Raw genomic sequence first — 19,748 nt, 5'->3', positions numbered from 1 at the left:
GGGGTGCTGAGACACCCACAGCATTTGGACATGGATGGAAACCGAACGGAATGTGGATGGTGTTCTCCTTATGAACTTTTTTTATCTCTAATGTCACCGTCTCAAACCCCTGTTGCTTACAACTTGACATGACTTTGAAACCCCTTTCTGAGGCCTCAGCCCACACACGGGTTGGGGGGCCGCGAGCCGTGCCTTCACCTGCAGGTGCCTGGTGAGGCCAGTAAGGAGGGGGTTGCCTGTTTGCAACATGTTTGTAACATACTGGGACCCAGGGCGCCTCCCAGCTGGCATCAGACATGAGGCCCTCTTGAGGTGGGGCCAGACTCTGACCTGTGTCCCCTCCTTTTAGGGTCAGGAAAGGATTCCCCTGTGAAGCCAGAGTGGTGGCACGGATCCTTCCTCAGTTTTTAGATGACTTCTTCCCACCCCAGGATGTCATGAACAAAGTCATTGGGGAATTTCTGTCCAACCAGCAGCCATACCCACAGTTCATGGCCACCGTTGTGTACAAGGTGAGGGCACGGGGTCACGGGCCAGGGGAAGCCCCGACTTTCCGGACCGAATGCCTTTTAACACCTGGATGCGCTGACCTGGTGCAGGTGCTGGTGGGCCCCACTCCTCACCCTGCAAACTGCAGCGCCCCTTACCCCGCACCCCTGCTCGGTAGAGCTGTGGCCCCTGACCCTCTGGGCCTCTCGTCCTCTCAGGTTTTCCAGACCCTGCACAGCAGTGGGCAGTCGTCCATGGTCCGGGACTGGGTCATGCTGTCCCTCTCCAACTTCACCCAGAGGAGCCCGGTGGCCATGGCTGTGTGGAGCCTCTCCTGCTTCTTCGTCAGTGCTTCCACTAGCCCCTGGGTCTCCGCCGTGTATCCTTCCGGGTCCGGGCCGGGGCCCGTTTACCAGTCCTGTGGTCTCTTCTGTCTGTGTCTGGGTTGATGCTTCCTGTTCAAGTTTTTGGAACCTAACCTTTGCCAGAAGCTCAGGTGTCAAAATGACATATACCTTAAGCCTGAGGGGGCTGCAGCCTTGATAAGGAAACGTTTGCCACACTGACCAGGACTGCCTGGAGGGGTGGGAGGGTGGCACCAGCTCCCTGTGGACCTCCCTCCCGCCCGCCCAGTCCCCAGTCGAGGGCCCCGTGCAGCTGGGGTGGCGGCTGATGCTGCTTCTCATTATTCCTTGTCATCGTGCCCCGTGTCATCCTCTCGGGTAAAAGGCTTCAGTGAAGATCTGGTTCCCACCCCCAAGAACGCTGGCTGCCAAAAGGGGATGTTCTCCTTCAGCAGCCTTCCCCCAAGACAGACCAGAGCCTCTGAGCAGACGGCTGTCCTGCTGCTGGTGGCCGGCCTCGCTCAGTGTTGCCGGGAGGGCCCGGGCCGGAGGGGGGGCATGGCTCTGCTCTCACCGAGCGGGAGCGGGGCCTGTGGGAGCGGCCGCGGCCAGCGCCGAGCAGGGAGCCGGGCCAGGTAAGTGCTGTGGACCGGAGCACCCTCTCCCTGGAGCTCCCCCAGCCGGAGCAGGGCAGCGTCCTTTAGCCTTGCCCGCGTAGCCGGTGGGAGCTGAGGCGGGAGGCAGCTCCAGCCGTGCCATCCGGGTCTGCTGGCCGCTGCTCCGGTGGCTCTCGGGACTCCTGGGCGCCGACCTGTGCCGGGCGAGGACAGCCTGGTGAGGACGGGGAGGCGCACCTGGGAGACCCCTCTTCCCTCACTCGAGCCTTGCTCCCTTAACTCCCCTGCCAGCCTTCCCCACGTCATCAGCAGGATGGGCAAGCTGGAGCGAGTGGACGTTAACCTCTTCTGCCTGGTGGCCACAGACTTTTACAGACACCAGATAGAGGAGGAGCTGGACCGCCGGGCCTTCCAGTCCGTGTTCGAGGTGGTCGCGGCTCCGGGAAACCCATACCATCGACTGTTGACTTGTTTGCGGAACGTCCACAAAGTCGCCTCGTGCTGAGTGCCCACGTGGGGCAGCAGCAGAGCCCGGGGGCCTGCCCGCGCCGGCGTGGCTCCACACACGGGCCCCCCTCGAGCGGCCCCGTGGCCGGGCAGGCGGTGTCCGTCTCTGCCCTGTGGCAGAAGGGCTCCCTGGCGGCAAGGCTGCGTGCGGGGAACACGTGCAGCAGCGTGGGGCCGCGCCCGAGTCCTCGCGGGGAGCGGGAGCAGCTGTGTGTCACTAACCCTCTGTGCTGCACTCGTGTCACGTGCCAGCCGCCCAGGTGTCCCCTCCTCCCGCTGCCCGGCCTGCTCGTGGTTGCTCTCGCGTCTGGGACGAATGTCCTCCGTCCTGCAGGTTGGCTGTCGGCCTCTCTGCTGTCCCATAGGCAGAAGGGGGCGCCATCAGGCTTTCGAGAGCGCTCTCCGCGGCTCAGCCGGGGTCGGGCCTCACCGAGCACTGGTGTGTGCGGGTGGGGGGCTGGGAGCGCGACCCCCAGCGCCGTGCTTCCCTTTCTCTGTTTTCTTCTCAGGATTGAAAATTTAATTATATCAGTAAAGAGATTAATTTTAAGGTAACGTTTTATGCCCGTGTAGAGTATGTGCATCGCAAGTCTGTGCTGCATGTGACAGCCCTTGCCGAGCCGCCCCAGGCGGTCCTTGTCCTCCCCGTAACAGCCGGTGGGCTCTGCGGCGTGCTCCGTCCGTCCTTCCTTACGCCGTTCACGTCTGATAAGAGCATAGAGACGTTTGCTGATCCGACGTCTGCATCATAATTCACACAGCCACACGCTGGGGACCGGAAAGTGCCCACTCCTCTGTCCTGTGCCTGCCCGCGGCGCCCTCATCCGTAGGACGGCTCCAGAGCCCCCACTCAGCAGCGAAGGACAGCCGTGCCGGCACCTAGCTGACAAGGCCAGCCTGCCTGGGTGCGGGCAGCCTGTCTCCAGCTCTCGTGCCCTCCAGCTCCTGTCCCCAAGCCGAGTATGGCTGCCCAGGGCTGTCTGGCCGCTGCCGGGATCTGCTTCCCACGTGGCCCCTCTTGTGTTGTTAGGGCCCAGGCGTGTGATGGAGCTACATTTGTCTGCACGCCTTGGTCGTGAGCAAAGCTTGGCTTCTTGGCAACCATTAGGGAAAGGCCCCAGCAGCTCCTTGGCCCCTTTTCCAGCTCAGCACATCTGCTAGGCCTCCTTCCAGCCCGGGAGGGTGTAGACCTATGCCCCTGGAGCCGTGGTGGGGCTCATTCGGGGGAAGGGGCAGGAAGGAGACAGGGTAGGGCAGCGACTGGCCAGCCCATGGCCCCTCAGACCCAGGTCACTGGACCAGCTCTGTTTCCAGCCCCAAAGCAGTCAAGTCGTTCAATGCAAACGAGGCCTGGACATTTGGGTCGACCTTGGCTTAGGAGCTCGCGTGCCTACAGGTGGGGCTGTGCTTGCCCTCGGCCCCCAGAGGGAGGCCAGTCATGTGGTGAATGCCAGGCTGCTCAGTTTGGTCTTGAGTTTAAGTGCAGACAGCGTTTTGGGTATTTCACGTGGTAAGCGGAGATGATTTGGAAGCTATTTTCCAGAGTCTGCAGAGAAGAAAGAGAACGAGTCTCGGTATGTGGTTAGCGACCCTTGTGTCTGAGTGTAGGCCTGACGTCCCACTGCAGGCCACACAGCGAGCTGCAGGGCCTGGAGACCCCCGAGCTGCCCCCCACTGCCCCAGAGCTCTGTTTCTTTCCAGCCCTTTCCCGCAACAACAGTTTGGGGCCTGCTGGGGTGTGGGGTTTTCCCACCAGGCCCCGCGGAGGCCCCACCGCGCCAGGGCACGAGCGATCGAATTGGGTCACGTGTTTGATGCGTAGGACCATGAGGGCACTTTAACAGAAAGGAGGTCAGCGTTGTCCCTCACTCCCTCTGGGCTCCCGTTTCTCCTCCTGCCTTTTCCCATAAGTCGGCTGGAACGGCAGGAAAGTGCTCAGCACCTGCTGTCTCCCACCTGTCGCCTCGGCGGCTTGGAGATGGGAGCACCCAGGCCTGATGCTGTTCCTGCTGAGGAGTTTGCGTCTGTAGGAAGTAACACTGTGAATGTAAAGTTTGGAACTGTTCCCCTTAGAGTCCATGCCACTGGGCTCACCTGAAGTGTAACTGGCTTTGCCTTGATTGCCATGAAATAGTCGGTTCTTCACAGGGGCCCGGAGCCCGGCTCTGGCCACAGGTGCCACCCAAGAGACCGGCCTGTGTGCTTGGGAGATGGAGAGGAGTCAGTGAGTGAAGTCCTTTTGGCCACGGGTGAGCGTGTATGTGTGTGCATAGGTGCGAGTCTGTAATTCTGCGTACATCGCAGTACACAGACGCGCAAGGCTACGAGATTGGCCGCGTAAGTTCTTTGTAGAAGTTCTGTTCCTTAGACGTGCCCTGTGGAGTTGGCTGCGTGACGGAGGTGTCTGGGAGCGGTGTCATTGCTCGTTAAAATCCTGCTGAGGAGAGGGTCCACCTGGCCAGCTCTCTGCACAAGAAGTTAGGACTTTATCAGCTTACTAGAAGTCTATAGCAAGCAGCGATCATGTCATCAATCCAAATTTTGTTGAAAATACCAATTTGGCAGGTTTGTGGGGAGTGGGGGCGGGGGCTGTTTTTGTTTTCCTGCTGATAATATCAGGATGGACTTGAACGAAACCAGGGCAGAATTGGTTGGCAATGCACTTAAGCGTGTCTTCTCCAGAAACGTGCCTCCCTCCCCCACCGCCCCACTGAGGGCTGCAGGTGACCCCCGGCTGCCAGAGCCCGCTCCTCCTGCCCCATCACGTTTTTGTCAGCAAATGGATCCTTCACAGAGGATGAACGAGGCTGACCCCTTCAGACACCCGCAGGGCAGCGTCACGAGGCCTTGCCTCTTAAAGGACCCCCGCCGCACCCAGGCACCCCTCCGTTGCCGGCTGTCACTTCCAAGTCCCCAGGGCCGGGGGCGGCTTCTCCCGGGCAGCCGCGGTGAGCCCTGTGGCTGGTTCCATCGGAACGGACTCTGAACAGCGGTAACTGCTCTCGGCCATCGTGCAGGCAATGCTTCCTTCTGCGGCGGCTGCGGGGGGCTCTGTGGTTTGGGGGGAGTGGAATCCATTTCCTCTCAATGCCACGAGCGTCCTTCCTAGCATACATCCTCGCTTTGGTGTTTGTCCTTCCCTCTGTGGTGAGCCCTCGAAGCCGTGGCTACCGACCAGGGGGACAGTGGGGCGGTTCTGTCTGTGGGGCAATGGGCAGGGGCAGGGGAGCGGTGTGAGCAAGCCGCCCAACCCCGCTGGCAAGCTCAGGAGGGCTCAGCTGGTGCTGCCGGCCCGGGCGCGGCCTCAGCGGGGAGTGGGCCGCTCAGACGGCGGTGACCAGTGAAAGTGGCCTGGAGGGGTCAGGGGTCCCGTTCCCCCGTGCACCTGTCACTTTTCATGGCGTCGAAGGAACCCCCTCCCCACAAGCGCTTCTGGGAGCACCTGGCCCTGGACAGTCACTGCCGTTTCCTGGTGCAGACTGGGTGGCGGCCACTGGCACTGGAGGACCGTGGCCTCGTCGACCGGCAGCAAGTGGCTTGGCTCTGGGCGAAGCGGGGCCGCCTGTCCGTACACGCTGCCTCGTGCTCGCGGGTGTGAGCTCGAGACGCCCCGCCACCTCCATCCCCGCCTGCTGGGAGCCAGCGAGGCTGTGAGGGGCACGTCCCGGAGCCCTGGCCTGGACCTGACCGTCCGCTCCCAAGAGGAGAGGGAAGGACTGACAAGCGACGTGTGTTTAAGTTTTTTAAACTTCCGCGAACATTGTGTATCTGAATTAAAGGGAAATGACACCACGCGCTGCTGTACGAGGCGTGCTTGCTTGTGGAGAGCCTCTCCGGGGAGGCGGGGTGGCCGCCACACTGGCCCGCGCCCGGGGAGGGGGGGCTGGGCACGTCCCTGGGCACCCAGGAGGTCCCCGCAGACGTGAGCTGCTGGGGTGAAGGGTTCCGGGGCCTTGGAGGGTGGTGAGGGCAGCCCAGGGCTGGAGTGTTCACAGGGGGCCGTGCCTCGGCCTTGGGGCTCCCCCACGCCCCGCGGGCTCCTGGGCTCCTGGCGCACGCGTTTGAGTGTGTAAGTTGTTCTGGCTTCAAGGACTCGCCGCCCCCCAAAGGCTTGCCTAGTCAGCAGAAGGGGGCACCGTCCTCCTTAGCCCTGGTTCGGCCCCTCCTTGGGAGCCGTGGCGAGTCGGTGTCTGGTAATGTCGGGGTGCAGCTGCTTTACCCGGCAGCCTGCACAGACAGCACCCCTAGTGCCATGGGTTCCCGTCAGTTGGGGGGAGTGGCCCGCCCGGTCCCTCAGCAGGGCGGCCTCGGAGCCCACGCCGTGGCGGGTGCCAGATAAGTGCGCTCGCGCAGCTTGGCCCCTGCCCCTGGGCTGCGGCCGTGTGACCAGGCACATGGGCTTCCGGCTTCCGGGGCTGTGCAGCAGCTCTGTGCACGGGCCCTCGGGTGCCACAGGGCCCCCTGTCCCTGCACAGGGGTGGGCCTTCGTCCTCACGTCAGGTGTTCTAGACATTTGATGGGGGTGACTTCATCTCCCCGAATTTGTCTCCTCTGTGATGCAATTCCAGGGCCTCTGATGGTACCTCGGAGCGACCAAGGCTGTCTCCCCCTTCCTGGTCCCAGCACGGACAGCCAGACCCTGCCTGGTGCGCCTGAGCACACGTGGTCTCCCTGTTAACTTCCAGAAAGAAAAGGGCCCAGAGCCCCTGCTGCTCATGTCCCCCGCTCGCCCTCCTGCCGCTACGGCAGAGGGACCCTCAGGAGAGGGTGAGACCCTGCTTTCCTTGAGAAGAAGCCCCTGAGGCCCTTCTAGGTGTGGGGTGGAGGGCTGTGCCTTGCCCCCCAGGCAGCTTGGCGGTAGTCGGAGCGCTGCTGGATGAAGCGTTCTGCCGGTGCCCATGGGCCCAGAGGTGGGCCTGCTTGGTGGTGTCGCCCAAGACTCTGGGCAGCCATGAGCATCCCCTGTGGTTCCCCCTGGTTTGGGAGCCTTACCGGCCCAGCCCCTCCACCTGGTTGGATGGCACTACCCCACCGGCCTCCCAAGCAGGAAACCGAAGGCCACTCGTGGCCACGTGCCCTAGGGGCCCCGAGGTCCTCAGGCCTTCACCCCCCCACGGGCCTGAGGGTCTCTTGGGGCATGGGCGGGGCCGTCGGGGTTGGGGTCTGCCCACTGAGGCGGAGGCCGAAAGTCACAGTCTGAGCTCCCCGCGGATGTGGGGAAAAGGGTGGTGGTGCCAGCACAGTGAGCTGGGCCCTACAGCACCCACGACCCCTGCAGCGCTGGGCTGCTTCAAGCCTCCTTCCACTGTGAGCCCGTCCAAGCTGGGATGATCGCCGCCCCCTTCCACGGGAATAGCCCTCCCTGTGACCCCGCCACACGCCATGTGCTTCCCCGCCTTCGCCCAGACTGGAGCATTTCCGCTGCCAAACTTTCCCACCCACTGTGACAGGCTCTGCTCACTGGCGTCTGCCCCCGGAAGGTGCCAGAGACTCCTCGATGGGATCCCCGCTTCCCACCTGGGGCTCCGTGTCGGCTGGGTAGGGCCAGCACACCTAAGTATCTCAGACCCCGTGTTGGTTTCAGACGCGGTGGGAGACAGGTCTACAGGGTGTGGCCGCACAGGTGTCCCCCGGCCTCCTGCCGGGGCTTAACTGCCCCTTCTCCCTGCAGGTACCGCTGGATACCCAGCCCCCGGCCCTCTGCCTCCCCGTCCCACAGAGATTGAGGGTCCCCGCAGGCCAAGCAGCTGTGCCAAGGTATGGAGCCCCTCCCCAGCAAGGACAGACAGGGCCCTCCCACCTAGCTCGTGCTTGTCCTCGGAGGCCCGACCTCAGGGCTCTGCTTCCGGAAGCTCTGGGGGTTTCCCGTGCCCACTGACACCTGAGAAGACGTTTGGAGTCCAGCCTTGCACCCTGACTCCCCTGGACGTGCTGGCTGGAGGGGAGGCAAGAGGCGTAGACACCTCCTCTGGGGCCACCAGTTTGCCAGGGCCCTGAGCGCAGAGTGATGTCCACAGGCCGGCGGCTGCCTCCTGGAGGCAGGGGCCTCGGCTAGCCTGAGGGTCCCCAGCCCGGGGGCCCCGGGGCAGCAGCTCTTCCTGAGGAGTGTTTACCATCACCAGCCAGCCTCTGCCCTCTCCAGAAGCTGCAAGGCCACGCACGTGGTAGGGAGCATTCTCCAGGCACACGGTGGTTTGCATTGGCTACGTCCTGTGTGCCCTGCTGAGGACCACAGGCACAGGATGGGTGGCAGGTGTCCTTTACCTCTCCCTTGGGCCTCCCCCCACGTGCTGGGCCAGGGGCAGCCCCTGGAGCTGTGGTTGCAGAAAGGCCCTCCGGTGAGGCTGAGAGCTGGCACTAGGGCCCTGGGGTCAGGTCCTTTGCCTGAGGACTGCGGGCTTTCTGGGGGACCTTTCAGTCACTCATTCACGCTGCAAACATCCCGAGCACATCGTGCCAGGCACCCAGGCCCAGAGGAGTACAGCAGCCCTGAGCCTTCCTGGGGGGTGCTGCGTGGGCCCGGAGAGGAAGGGGCTCCTACGGGGAGCTGATGGGGCCCAGGTCTTGAACCAAGAACCCACTGAAGGGACAAGGGGCCCTTCCGAGTGCCCACACATGTCCCTGCTGCTCTTGCACCTGAGGGCCTGGGCGGAGATTCAGGGACACCTCCCCACCCCCACCTCCGCGCTCCAGGCTCAGCTGTCCCAATCTGGGGTGGCTTGGAGTGAGACTTTTCTCTCCGTGGTCAGGTCAGAGGAGGACCCTCTGTTAGCCATGGTGATTTTCAGCCTGAACTTCGTGAGTCCCTCACCCCCGGTTTAGGCCACCGCCAGGGACCCACGAAGGCCAGGCAGGCTCACTGACGGCCCGTGGATGCCACGGCCTGGCTGGGCGTCTGGGCCTAGCCGGCAGGCAGGCAGGACTGGGGCCTGTCCAGCAGGTGTGATGGGCTCTTACTGATAAACCGTGTGAGTTTTGTCTTGTAATTTTGAATGTTGATGCCTTTAGTGATGCCTTTAGTTCTCTCCATAGGCCTCACGGCTCCCACGGCCCTGGTGTCCTGCCCTGGCTGACCCTCCTGCTGCTGACCTCTGCTGGCCAGCCCCAGGGGGCACTGCAGCCCAACCCCAGCCTGGCTCTCAAGCCCTCCTTTCTGACCACCCCCCCAGGGACAGTCACGCTGTCTGTCACTGCCCCGTCCCCTGTGCTCCGGCCGCACCAGCCTTGCTGCCACTGTGGGGCTGCTTCTTGCGGGCAGCGCCCCCTGCCTTCCTGGGGATCCAGGCCGGTTCCCCTCGTCTGGGTGCAGAGTTCACCGTTGTCCTGCGGTACCTTCCCAGCCCTGCTGGCGACCCGCGGCCCTGGCCCTTGAGACCTTGAGATGGATGAGCCTCCGTCAAGCCCTGGAAAAGACCCGCTGAGAGAGGGTGAGGGTCCCCCAGCCAAGGACCCCAGCCATGCCAGCAGCCATCTTGTCCAGGGTGGGCGTTGGGGGCCTCCCAGGAGACCCCAGAAACGGTGGGCAGTTTGCATTGGCTACGTCTTGTGTGCTCTGCCGAGGACCATAGGCACGGGAGGGGTGACAGGTGTCCTTTACTGGGACCCTGCCAGCCAGTGCTCCTTCCAGAGGCAGCACAGCACGGGGTCAGATTCGGCTTCAAGCCACCGGCTTTCAAAGCCTGGCCCAGCCCTTTGCCCACAGGGTGACCTCGCCTCTGTACACCCTTGGACTTTTTATTTGAAAAATGGGAGTAACAGTGCCAGCTTCTTTTACAAGAGTTCCATGAGGATCAAAGTAGAAAATGCTTGTATATAGTCTTGAAAACAGTGCCTGGCTTTCCGTGAATACTCAAATTCTTATTCGCTCACTTTTGCCAGTGTTCTTTACCCAGGGTCACACAGGTCCAATCGAGGGAAAAAGGGAAGAAGGACCAAAGTGGGGTAGGAAGACTTCAGACGGGAGGTGATGTCAGAATAGGGCTTTAAAGAATGAATAGGAGTTTGCCAGTAAGTCCAAAGGCAAAGCCTAGGGGATCTATTGAGAAGAGAGAGGGGCTACTTAAGACTGGTCCCTTCATTTCTTCATTTCTTTACTCAGCAAGCCTTTAGCAAACCCTTTCCTGTGGGGTTCCGGGGATACAAAGAGCACCCCACTAGCCAGGTAGAAACGGGTCTAGGGACAGACGGTGCTGAGCAGGGTGGTTAGGGCTGTGGTGGGGCTGCCCAGGGCGGGAGGGACACACACACTGCCCGCCTGTGCCCGTTGCCCTCTGGCCCCAAGAACTGCCCCGGCTTCTCTGCCCAGCCCACGTCACCCAGGCTGGCAACCAGTCCCACCACAAAGAGGGGAGACAGGTGGTCAGACGGGGCAAAGCCCCACTGCTGCCCAGCCTGTACTGATGCGTTTACATTTCTCCCCATAAAATGTGAGCACGTTGGCCAGGAGGACGCTGTGCGTGGAGCACGTCACAGGGAGGCGAGTGTTGGCGGGTCCTCGCGGGCACCTGCTGCTCGAGCTGTGTCCCCCTCTGCGTGCACCTCTGCGCTCTCCCCCCTTCACCGCCCACCCCCCTCTCAGTGGCGCCGGGCCCTCCTTCCGTCCCACCCTGACTCCCTTGTCTCCGGCTCTCCCTGGCGCCTGGCGCCTCGGCCCCGTGTGCGTGGGGCGGGGCTGAGGCGGGGGCCGAGGCCTGGAGCCCACGCCTGGAGCGTGCGGTCAGCCCCGTCGGCCCGCCGCACACGGGGCTCCCGGCAGCGGGGTCTGCGGGCTGGGCTGGGGCGGGAGGCACGGCCGGCGCCTGGGCCACCGGGGTTGGGTCCGGCCCGCTCGCTGCAATATTGATGGCCCGTCAGGGCAGCCCTGATTCCTGCGCTTTCAGTTAAAAGGTTTCTGTTGTTGTAGCTTATGCAGTTGCTCTGTTGCTATGGAAACGTGACATCAAAATGACGTTTCCCGTTTAAAAGCTTTTAACTAAATTCCTGCCTGTCAGATGTAGGCCCCATTTTGAGCGCGGAGCTGCCTTCCAGGAGTGGGGCTCCCGCCCTGTGCGCAGGCCCCAGGCCCCGGCTGAGCTCTTTTAACCCCGCAGGTGCCTCCAGCATGGCGGCGGCCGAGGTGCCCGGCTACCTCGTGTCCCCGCAGACGGAGAAGCACCGGCGAGCCCGCAACTGGACGGACGCCGAGATGCGCGGCCTCATGCTCGTCTGGGAGGAGTTCTTCGACGAGCTGAAGCAGACCAAACGCAACGCCAAGGTGTACGAGAAGATGGCCAGCAAGCTGCTGGAGATGACGGGGGAGCGCCGGCTGGGCGAGGAGATCAAGATCAAGATCACCAACATGACCTTCCAGTACAGGTGGGCCCCACGTGCCGCACGCCTGCGCGCCCCCCCCCCCCCCCCGTGCTCCCTGCCCGGCGCTGGCCGCTGGGGGCCGCGGGGAGCCCCTCGGAGCTGAGTCGGGAAGGCCTCGTGTGGGCAGAGCCCAACCAGCGAGATGGGGCCTGCACAAGCCGTGTGCGCAGCCTCCCGTCGGAGGTGGGAAACTGAGGCCCAGCGAGGGCAGGGCTGGCACAATTCGCAGCATCCCCCAGGCCCCTGCCTTGGGTGCCACGTGCAGGCGGCTCCCGCTTGGCCCACACGCACCCTCCCGCCGGGAGGGAGAATGCAGGCCGGCTGCCCAGGCGTGGCTCTGCTAACTAGGGTGCCTGCCGTACAGACAGGGAAACCAAGGCCGGAGGTGAGAAGGAGGCTCGGCTCCCAGGCCTGCAAGTCCTGCCTGGTGCTGACACTCGGTCGTTTCCAGCAGCCGGCGGCTGGCCGCGGTCAGGGAGCAGGGTGCGTAGTAGGGCCGATGTTGGAGCCCTGGAGCCCCCAGAAGGGCCTCACCTGTGGGAGGGCCCTCACTTGTGGAAAGAAGCAGCGGGGACCCAGGCCTGGCCCTACCCCACTGTAGCCACCCTGCCCTGGCAGCCAGAAGGGAGTTGCTGAGTCAGGGCCACAGACAGGGTTCCTGGGCAGGGGAGGAGCTCTGGCATCCAGGGTGGGAGCACATCAGTCACTGCGTGCAGATGGCCATGGGCAGGGCAGAGGTCACAGCCATGCAGAGGGCCTTCTTGGGTGAGGCTAAGGTCACAGGTGTGGAGTCGGTCATGGTCAAGGTGAGGGTCGTGGGCAGTCTAGGGTCTCCGGGGTGAAGGTCAACCTGGAACTGGGAGCCATGGGTGGAGAGTAGCAGTGAGGGGGGTGGGCGTCAGGCATATTGGGTGGGGGTGGGCCTGTCAATGACCCTGGAAGGGGCCCTGTCCCAGGAAAACTTGGAGTGCACCAAGCTGCTCCCAGCCTTGGCCTCCTCCTGGCACTCCTCGTGGCTGCTATGAGCAGGGGAGCAGAGGTGCAGGCTATGCTGGGTGCAGACGGGGCCTGGGTTTGCCTTGGGCACCTCGAGAGGATCCTCGCTCCCAACAGTCGGCAAGGAGCCAACCCCTGCCCTCCTGGCCTGCAGCTCCCAGCCCGTCTGGAGCCTGGGACGTGCAGAGGCCCCACAGGGCCCCCAACAACTTCTCGTGGCCCTTGGAGGAGGGGGTCCAGAGCCTGGGTCTGTCTGAAGGTGCATTTCTGCCCACAGCCCCAGCTCCCAGGCAGGCCCAGGGGCCAGAAATGAGGCAGCCGCTAAGGGTCTGAAGGCATCCGTCACAACATAAACGATGATAAATTCCAGCCACCAGCTCGTGGCGTGAGAGGGCTGAGTTGTCTGTAGACGTGTGTGTGTGTGTGTCTGTCTGTCCCTGCCTCCTCCGTTCACACAGTGCATCCCTCCGTGCCTGTGAGGGGGCTGCAGAGGTGAAGCCGGCTGTTTTACCAGCTTCCCATCTGACTCAGTAATCCATGGGCTCTGATTGGTGTCTGGCCGACTCATTCATTATTTATCCTGAAAGCCTTCTTCGGAGTCCCAGGGGAGGCATTCCTTTCCATTCCTGGGAGGGGGGGGGGGGGGAGGGCAGGGAGGCCACGAGAGATGAGGCAGCGGAGCAGGAGCCTGGGCCCTCCAGCGGGGCTTCCCTGCAGACGCTGCCGTCTGTTCCTGAGCGAGGGCTGCACATGTGACACTTCAGTTTCCTGTTCCCTGAGGGGGAAACTGAGGCCTAGAGCAGAGAGGGGACTTGCCCAAGGCCACACAGCCCTTAATAGGCTGATGCTTTGGTTGGTTGACTAGTTCTTTATCTGTCTCCTCTTACCCCTACCCAAAGAGCCTCCCCTACCAAAGTCTTCTCTTATTTTTTCACTGTAGCTCTTTGCATATTAAGGTTGTCAGGCTAAGGAAGCCCGAGGGGGTGCCTGGGTTCCATGGAGCATGGTCTCTTGGAATACCATTCAGGGGCCTCCTGTGCGGGGCGGGGGCAGGCCTTCCCTCATTGCTCCAAGGAGCAGCCTGGCTTGAGTGGTCAGAACAAGCATAGGGGGGCTTCCAGATGGGCTAGAGGCTGGGTGTGGGCCCAAGCACAGTTCTCCACTTCCTGCACCTGGAGTCTGTGCAGGCCTCCAGGGTGATGGACGGTAGTCCTGGGGTTGGGAGACGGAGCAGCCATGCCTCCCTCGGTGGCCTGTCCCTGGCTTTCTACCCAGGACATTCTGTATGCTGCTCCCAAGGCCACCTCCTGTAGCTGGGCTCTGCTCGCCGCCCTGAGCCACAGACCCCCTGGCCGTGTCCCACTGTGCCTATTTGCTGCAGGCAGCTCGTTCAGAGGGTCAGCTCTATTTCAAAGACCAGTGTGACCGGGGACCACAACCTGGCAGGAACCCTATGTCAGGAGACAGGAACCATCTGGCTACAGAGGTCCCTGTAGCCTGAGGGCCTCCCTACTTGGGAGGAGCATGGGGTAGGAACGTGGGGGCCACAGACTAAGGCTGGGTCTGATGGGGCAGACAGGAACACCTCCCCCCCACCCCCTCCCAAGTTATGGACTCCTTCCTGGCCTGGCCAAGGCTGCCCAGCTCTCGTGCAGCTGTGCCTCCCCATCCCTGACCTCCCAGAATTCAGCCAAGGCCTGGGGACCTGCAAGGCCTATCTGCAGGAAAGGATAGGACGCAGGGCTGGGCAGGGCTCCAGCCCATGGTAGGCAGAGCTGTGCTGTGCACACCCTTGGGCCTGGGGTCTAAGTAGGGTTGGGGGGTGCCAGGCCCAGCCCTCCTGCCCCCTGATATCTTCAGCCAAGAATGTTATCTAGTCGGCTTGCTGTTTGCCAGGAGCTGGGCATTTCCTTATTAAATCCTCCCTACAGCTTGTGAGGAGTTTACTTTGCTCATCCCCATCTTACTGATGTGAAAATGGAGGCTCAGAGAGGTTAATGGACCTGCCCAAGGTCACACTGCAGAGTGGTGGAGATGAGACGCAGCTCAGGTCTATGTGCTCTCCGGTTCCCCCTTCTGAGGCGTTCTCTTTAGGAACACACGCGTCTCACGTCATGATGTTTTACGTTTATATTATATGACACTTTGTTCCTATGTTTGCATACTTTATTATCTCGCGCAGGCTAACTACTTAAGAACAGCATTTGTTCACTGTAGGGAGCGTAGAAACTACAGAAGCGCAGGGAGAGGAACGGTACCAAACAGCCCAAGGCCCCAGCACTCACACGACCTCGCTTACATCTGGGGCGCGTGCTTCCTGTTAGCACCCACGGCAGGGTAGTCCCCGGCCTGCCTTCTCTCCAAGGCTAATGTCTCCTTGGCCCTGGAGCCTGGCCAGTTTTTCTGGGGAGGCTGTCTGGCCACGAGTGGCTCCCCCTCATGCCCCGTGGCCCCCGGGGCCCCAGCGCCCCCCGAGCACCCCTCTGTCGGGGGCCGCAGCTCCGTTTCTCACCCTTGGCTCTTGTGTCTCTCGTTTCAGGAAATTAAAATGCATGACAGATAGCGAGTCCGTCCCGCCCGACTGGCCCTATTACCTAGCCATTGATAGGATTCTGGCCAAGGTCCCCGAGTCCTGTGATGGCAAACTGCCGGACAGCCAGCAGCCGGGGCCCTCCACGTCCCAGACCGAGGCGTCCCTGTCGCCGTCTGCTAAATCCACCCCTCTGTACTTACCGTATAACCAGTGCTCCTACGAAGGCCGCTTCCAGGATGATCGCTCCGACACCTCCTCCAGCTTACTGTCCCTTAAGTTCAGGTAGTGTGTGTCTTCCTTCCCCGCCCCCACCACCAGCAGGGGCCAGAGAAGGGGCCGGGTGCCGTGAGGGCCGGCTGATCTTCCGCCGCAGAGGACTAGGTGGTATGCAAGTGCCTCCCGGGCCAGAGAGGCTTCAGACCAGGCTGGCCTTAGACAGGGAGGCCTCAGGCAGGGAGGGCTCAGATGGGGAGGACTCAGGCAGAGAGGCTGGCCTCAGACGGGGAGGCTGGCCTCAGACGGGGAGGACTCAGGCAAGGAGGCTGGCCTCAGACGGGGAGGCTGGCCTCAGACGGGGAGGCTGGCATCAGACGGGGAGGCTGGCCTCAGACAGGCTGACCTCAGACGGGGAGGCCTCAGACAGGGAGGCTGACCTCAGACGGGGAGGCTGACCTAAGACGGGGAGGCTGGCCTCAGATGGGGAGGACTCAGGCAAGGAGGCTGGCCTCAGACGGGGAGGACTCAGGCAAGGAGGCTGGCCTCAGACGGGGAGGCTGACCTCAGACGGGAAGGCCTCAGGCAGGGAGGCTGGCCTCAGACGGGGAGGCTGGCCTCAGACGGGGAGGCTGGCATCAGACGGGGAGGCTGGCCTCAGACAGGCTGACCTCAGACGGGGAGGCCTCAGACAGGGAGGCTGACCTCAGACGGGGAGGCTGACCTAAGACGGGGAGGCTGGCCTCAGATGGGGAGGACTCAGGCAAGGAGGCTGGCCTCAGACAGGGAGGCTGGCCTCAGGCAGGGAGGCTGGCCTCAGACGGGGAGGCTGACCTAAGATGGGGAGGCTGGCCTCAGACGGGGAGGACTCAGGCAAGGAGGCTGGCCTCAGACGGGGAGGCTGGCCTCAGACGGGGAGGCTGGCATCAGACGGGGAGGCTGGCCTCAGACGGGGAGGCTGACCTCAGACGGGAAGGCCTCAGGCAGGGAGGCTGGCCTCAGACGGGGAGGCTGGCCTCAGACGGGGAGGCTGGCATCAGACGGGGAGGCTGACCTCAGACGGGAAGGCCTCAGGCAGGGAGGCTGGCCTCAGACGGGGAGGCTGGCCTCAGACAGGGAGGCTGGCATCAGACGGGGAGGCTGGCCTCAGACAGGCTGACCTCAGACGGGGAGGCCTCAGACAGGGAGGCTGACCTCAGACGGGGAGGCTGACCTAAGACGGGGAGGCTGGCCTCAGATGGGGAGGACTCAGGCAAGGAGGCTGGCCTCAGACAGGGAGGCTGGCCTCAGGCAGGGAGGCTGGCCTCAGACGGGGAGGCTGACCTAAGATGGGGAGGCTGGACTCAGACGGGGAGGACTCAGGCAAGGAGGCTGGCCTCAGACAGGGAGGCTGACCTCAGACGGGAAGGCCTCAGGCAGGGAGGCTGGCCTCAGACGGGGAGGCTGGCATCAGACGGGGAGGCTGGCCTCAGACAGGCTGACCTCAGACGGGGAGGCCTCAGACAGGGAGGCTGACCTCAGACGGGGAGGCTGACCTAAGACAGGGAGGCTGGCCTCAGATGGGGAGGACTCAGGCAAGGAGGCTGGCCTCAGATGGGGAGGCCTCAGGCAGGGAGGCTGGCCTCAGACGGGGAGGCTGGCCTCAGACAGGGAGGCTGACCTAAGACGGGGAGGCTGGCCTCAGATGGGGAGGACTCAGGCAAGGAGGCTGGCCTCAGACGGGGAGGCAGACCTCAGACAAGGAAGCTGGCCTCAGACAGGGAGGCTGGCATCAGACGGGGAGGCTGGCCTCAGATGGAGAGGCTGACCTCAGACGGGGAGGCCTCAACGGGGAGGCTGGCATCAGATGGGGAGGCTGACCTCAGACAGGGAGGCTGGCCTCAGACAGGGAGGCTGGCCTCAGACGGGGAGGCCTCAGACAGGGAGGCTGGCCTCAGACAGGGAGGCCTCAGACAGGGAGGCTGACCTCAGACGGGGAGGCTGGCCTCAGATGGGGAGGCTGGCATCAGACGGGGAGGCTGGCATCAGACGGGGAGGCTGGCCTCAGACAGGGAGGCTGGCCTCAGACGGGTAGGCTGGCCTCAGATGGGGAGGCTGGCATCAGATGGGGAGGCTGTCCTCAGACGGGGAGGACTCAGGCAGGGAGGCTAGCCTCAGACGGGGAGGCTGGCCTCAGATGGGGAAGCCTCAGGCAGGGAGGGCTCAGATGGGGAGGACTCAGGCAGAGAGGCTGGCCTCCAATGGGGAGGACTCAGACAGGGAAGCTGGCCTCAGACGGGGAGGCCTCAGACAAGGAGCCTGGCCTCAGACAGGGAGGCCTCAACAGGGAGGCTGGCCTCAGACGGGGAGGCTGGCCCCAGACGGGGAGGCTGACCTCAGATGGGGAGGGCTCAGATGGGGAGGACTCCAGCAGGGAGGCTGACCTCAGACGGGGAAGCCTCAGACCAGAGAGGCTTCAGACCAGGCCAGCCTCAGATGGGGAGGCCTTAGATGGGGAGGCCTCAGACCAGGCTGGCCTCAGACAGGAGGCCTCACACAGGGAAGTGTCAGACAGGGAGGCAGTTGGTACTGAAGTACAGGCCGTCCTGTCCATAGTCTGGGTTCATCTGGCTCCATCAATTTCTAGCTGTGTGGAAAGTCCTTGACCTCTCTGGGCCTCAGTCTCCCTTTGTAAAATGGGGATAAATCAGTACTTTCTCCGAGGATGGCTGTGAGTGTCAGAAGAGAGAACAGATTCGGGTGTGGGGCCTGGCACATGGAGGGAGACCAAGTGCCCTCCAGTTTCTGGCTTCCGGGCTTTCCCTCACCCCCAAGCAGACCCTGCCCTGGGGTCTCCTCCCTATCCTCGCCAGGCTGGCTGGTCTTCTCAGAACCAGGGAGGGGTATTGGGCTGAGCCTCCAGAATGTGCTCAGAAGCTGGTTCAGCGGGCATGCCTGTCCCCTCTGCTGTCCATCACAGACTTCCTGCTAGGCCAGCACTGGCCACGTGAGCCTGCCCTCGAGATGCCCACAGGAGGCTGGGGGATCAGAGGAGGGGACATTTGGTTGGGGTGGGCTCTCACGAGTGGATAGGAGTTGGCCAGTTGGGGAAGAAAACAGGAGGAGTGTAGGTTTGAGTTATGGCCCTGCCTCTCCCCTCAGCCCTGGCCTTGGCCTTCAGGTCTGCCCATCAGGGGTGATGGGAGGAGGCAACTCTTCAGTTGGTCCGGGGTCCCTTCCCTGGAGGGAGCTTCTCAGCAAAGACCCCAGACAAAAACGCCTTTGTGGATAGCCAGACAGAATCAGTTGGGAAACCTGAGATTTTTGGCCCATGTTTCCACGGAATAACCCCAGTTCCCAGATTCCCTACTGCCCCAGACACTGCCCCTAATTTCTAATTAGGGCTGGGACATGGGGACCGCTTCCTCGCCCCTGAGGTCTGCTGGGGCATCGCTCTGCTGAGGAGCATGGGGCCCCGGCTAGGGGACCAGCAAGGCCCTAGGGACGGGTGGGATTGGGCCAGTTCAGCCAGGGATGCTTGCCTCCCCTGGCGGAGGGCACAGGGCACGGCCGTGGTCACCTTCACCTCCCTGTGCGCTGGAGGCTCCAGTGCCAGGCTTCCCAGGAGAAGCCACCCTGCCCGCACCCCCTCCGGCCCTGCCTTTCTCGTCTGTCGCCCCCCCCCCCCCGGCCACCCCGTGTGGCCTCTACCCCTGGGCCCCATACCAGGCCCGCACCCCCCACCCACCCAGGCTGGGACTCGGGTCACTGGCTGTGCCCACGGCCCCTTGCTGTCCCGGCGGGCGGGCTCCGGCCCCTCCTCGTGAGCTGCGCGGGGCGGCCCCAGGCGGGTGCGCGGCTCGGCCCCCGCCGGGGCCTCCTCCGTGGCCCGCCTGTCCGCGCGAGGCGGTGGGGGGGGGGGGGGAGGGGCGGGCGGGGCCCCTGGTGCCCGGAGCGCGCGCGGCCCACCGTCCACACGCTGGCGCCGTCCCTCCAGGTCGGACGCGCGGCCCGGGAAGAAGCGCAAGGTGCAGAACTGCCACCTGCGGAAGAAGAAGCTGCGGCTGCTGGAGGCCATGCTGGAGGAGCAGCGCCGGCTGAGCCGCGCCGTGGAGGACGCGTGCCAGGAGGTGCGCCGCGTGCTGGACCGCCAGAACCTGCTGCAGGTGCAGGGCCTACAGCTGCAGGAGCGCATGATGAGCCTGCTGGAGAAGATGATCGCCAAGTCCGGCGTCTAGGCCGCCCGGCCCGCGGGGAGCGCCCCGGGGCTGCCCCTGGCTCGGCCGGACGCGGGCCGGCCCCCCCCCCCACCCCCCCGGGGAGAACCTCCCGGAGGCTGTCCTCCCGTACAGTCACTGTCGGTGGCCCTTGACACGGCTTTGGGTATTACACGTGGGGTCTCGGGAGCACGCCAGGCCGGTCGACTGCAAAACAGAAGCAAAGGGAAGCGGCTCAGTGGCGGCTTTGTGCCCGGGACGGAAACTCTCCAAGGGGCGACGGCTGTCCTCGCGCTCACGGGGTCTGCCGCCCGCCTCCTAGGATGGGCTCCGACGGTGGAGCCGACCCCAGACGGCCGCTGCATCCCTCTTCCCCCGGGCGTCAGGCCTCCCCGTGAGGACGCCGGCGAAGCAATGCCGGCGGTCCACGTGCACCACGCCGCCCGGTTTTCCAGGCCCGGGGATGTCGTGCTGACAGGGCAGAGCCCCGGGGGCCTCAGGC

At 63.6% G+C, this 19,748-nt stretch overlaps 2 protein-coding genes across 3 annotated transcripts in view; both read left to right on the top strand.

Moving 5' to 3' along the window:
* Positions 1-5,750, top strand: part of HTT (huntingtin) — a 151,034-nt gene extending 145,284 nt beyond the window's left edge. For both annotated transcript variants that reach the window (XM_058719605.1, XM_058719606.1), the window contains 3 exons: positions 350-512; positions 708-868; positions 1,742-5,750. In XM_058719605.1, coding sequence (XP_058575588.1) covers positions 350-512; positions 708-868; positions 1,742-1,955 — 538 coding nt within the window. In that variant the 3' untranslated portion in view covers positions 1,956-5,750. The remainder of the gene's footprint in view (positions 1-349; positions 513-707; positions 869-1,741) is intronic.
* Positions 5,751-5,833: 83 nt separating this feature from the next.
* On the top strand, positions 5,834-19,315 carry MSANTD1 (Myb/SANT DNA binding domain containing 1). The gene is made up of 5 exons (XM_058719680.1): positions 5,834-6,724; positions 7,629-9,384; positions 11,047-11,311; positions 14,844-15,119; positions 19,027-19,315. Exons 2-5 carry the CDS (start codon positions 9,339-9,341, stop codon positions 19,265-19,267), a joined length of 828 nt encoding a protein of 275 aa, XP_058575663.1. The 5' UTR covers positions 5,834-6,724; positions 7,629-9,338; the 3' UTR covers positions 19,268-19,315.
* Positions 19,316-19,748: the final 433 nt, after the last annotated feature.

The sequence above is a fragment of the Neofelis nebulosa genome, chromosome 3 (genome assembly GCF_028018385.1).
Source record: "Neofelis nebulosa isolate mNeoNeb1 chromosome 3, mNeoNeb1.pri, whole genome shotgun sequence".
Classification (NCBI taxonomy): Eukaryota; Metazoa; Chordata; class Mammalia; order Carnivora; family Felidae; genus Neofelis; species Neofelis nebulosa.
This window is presented reverse-complemented; position numbering and strand designations above follow the sequence as displayed.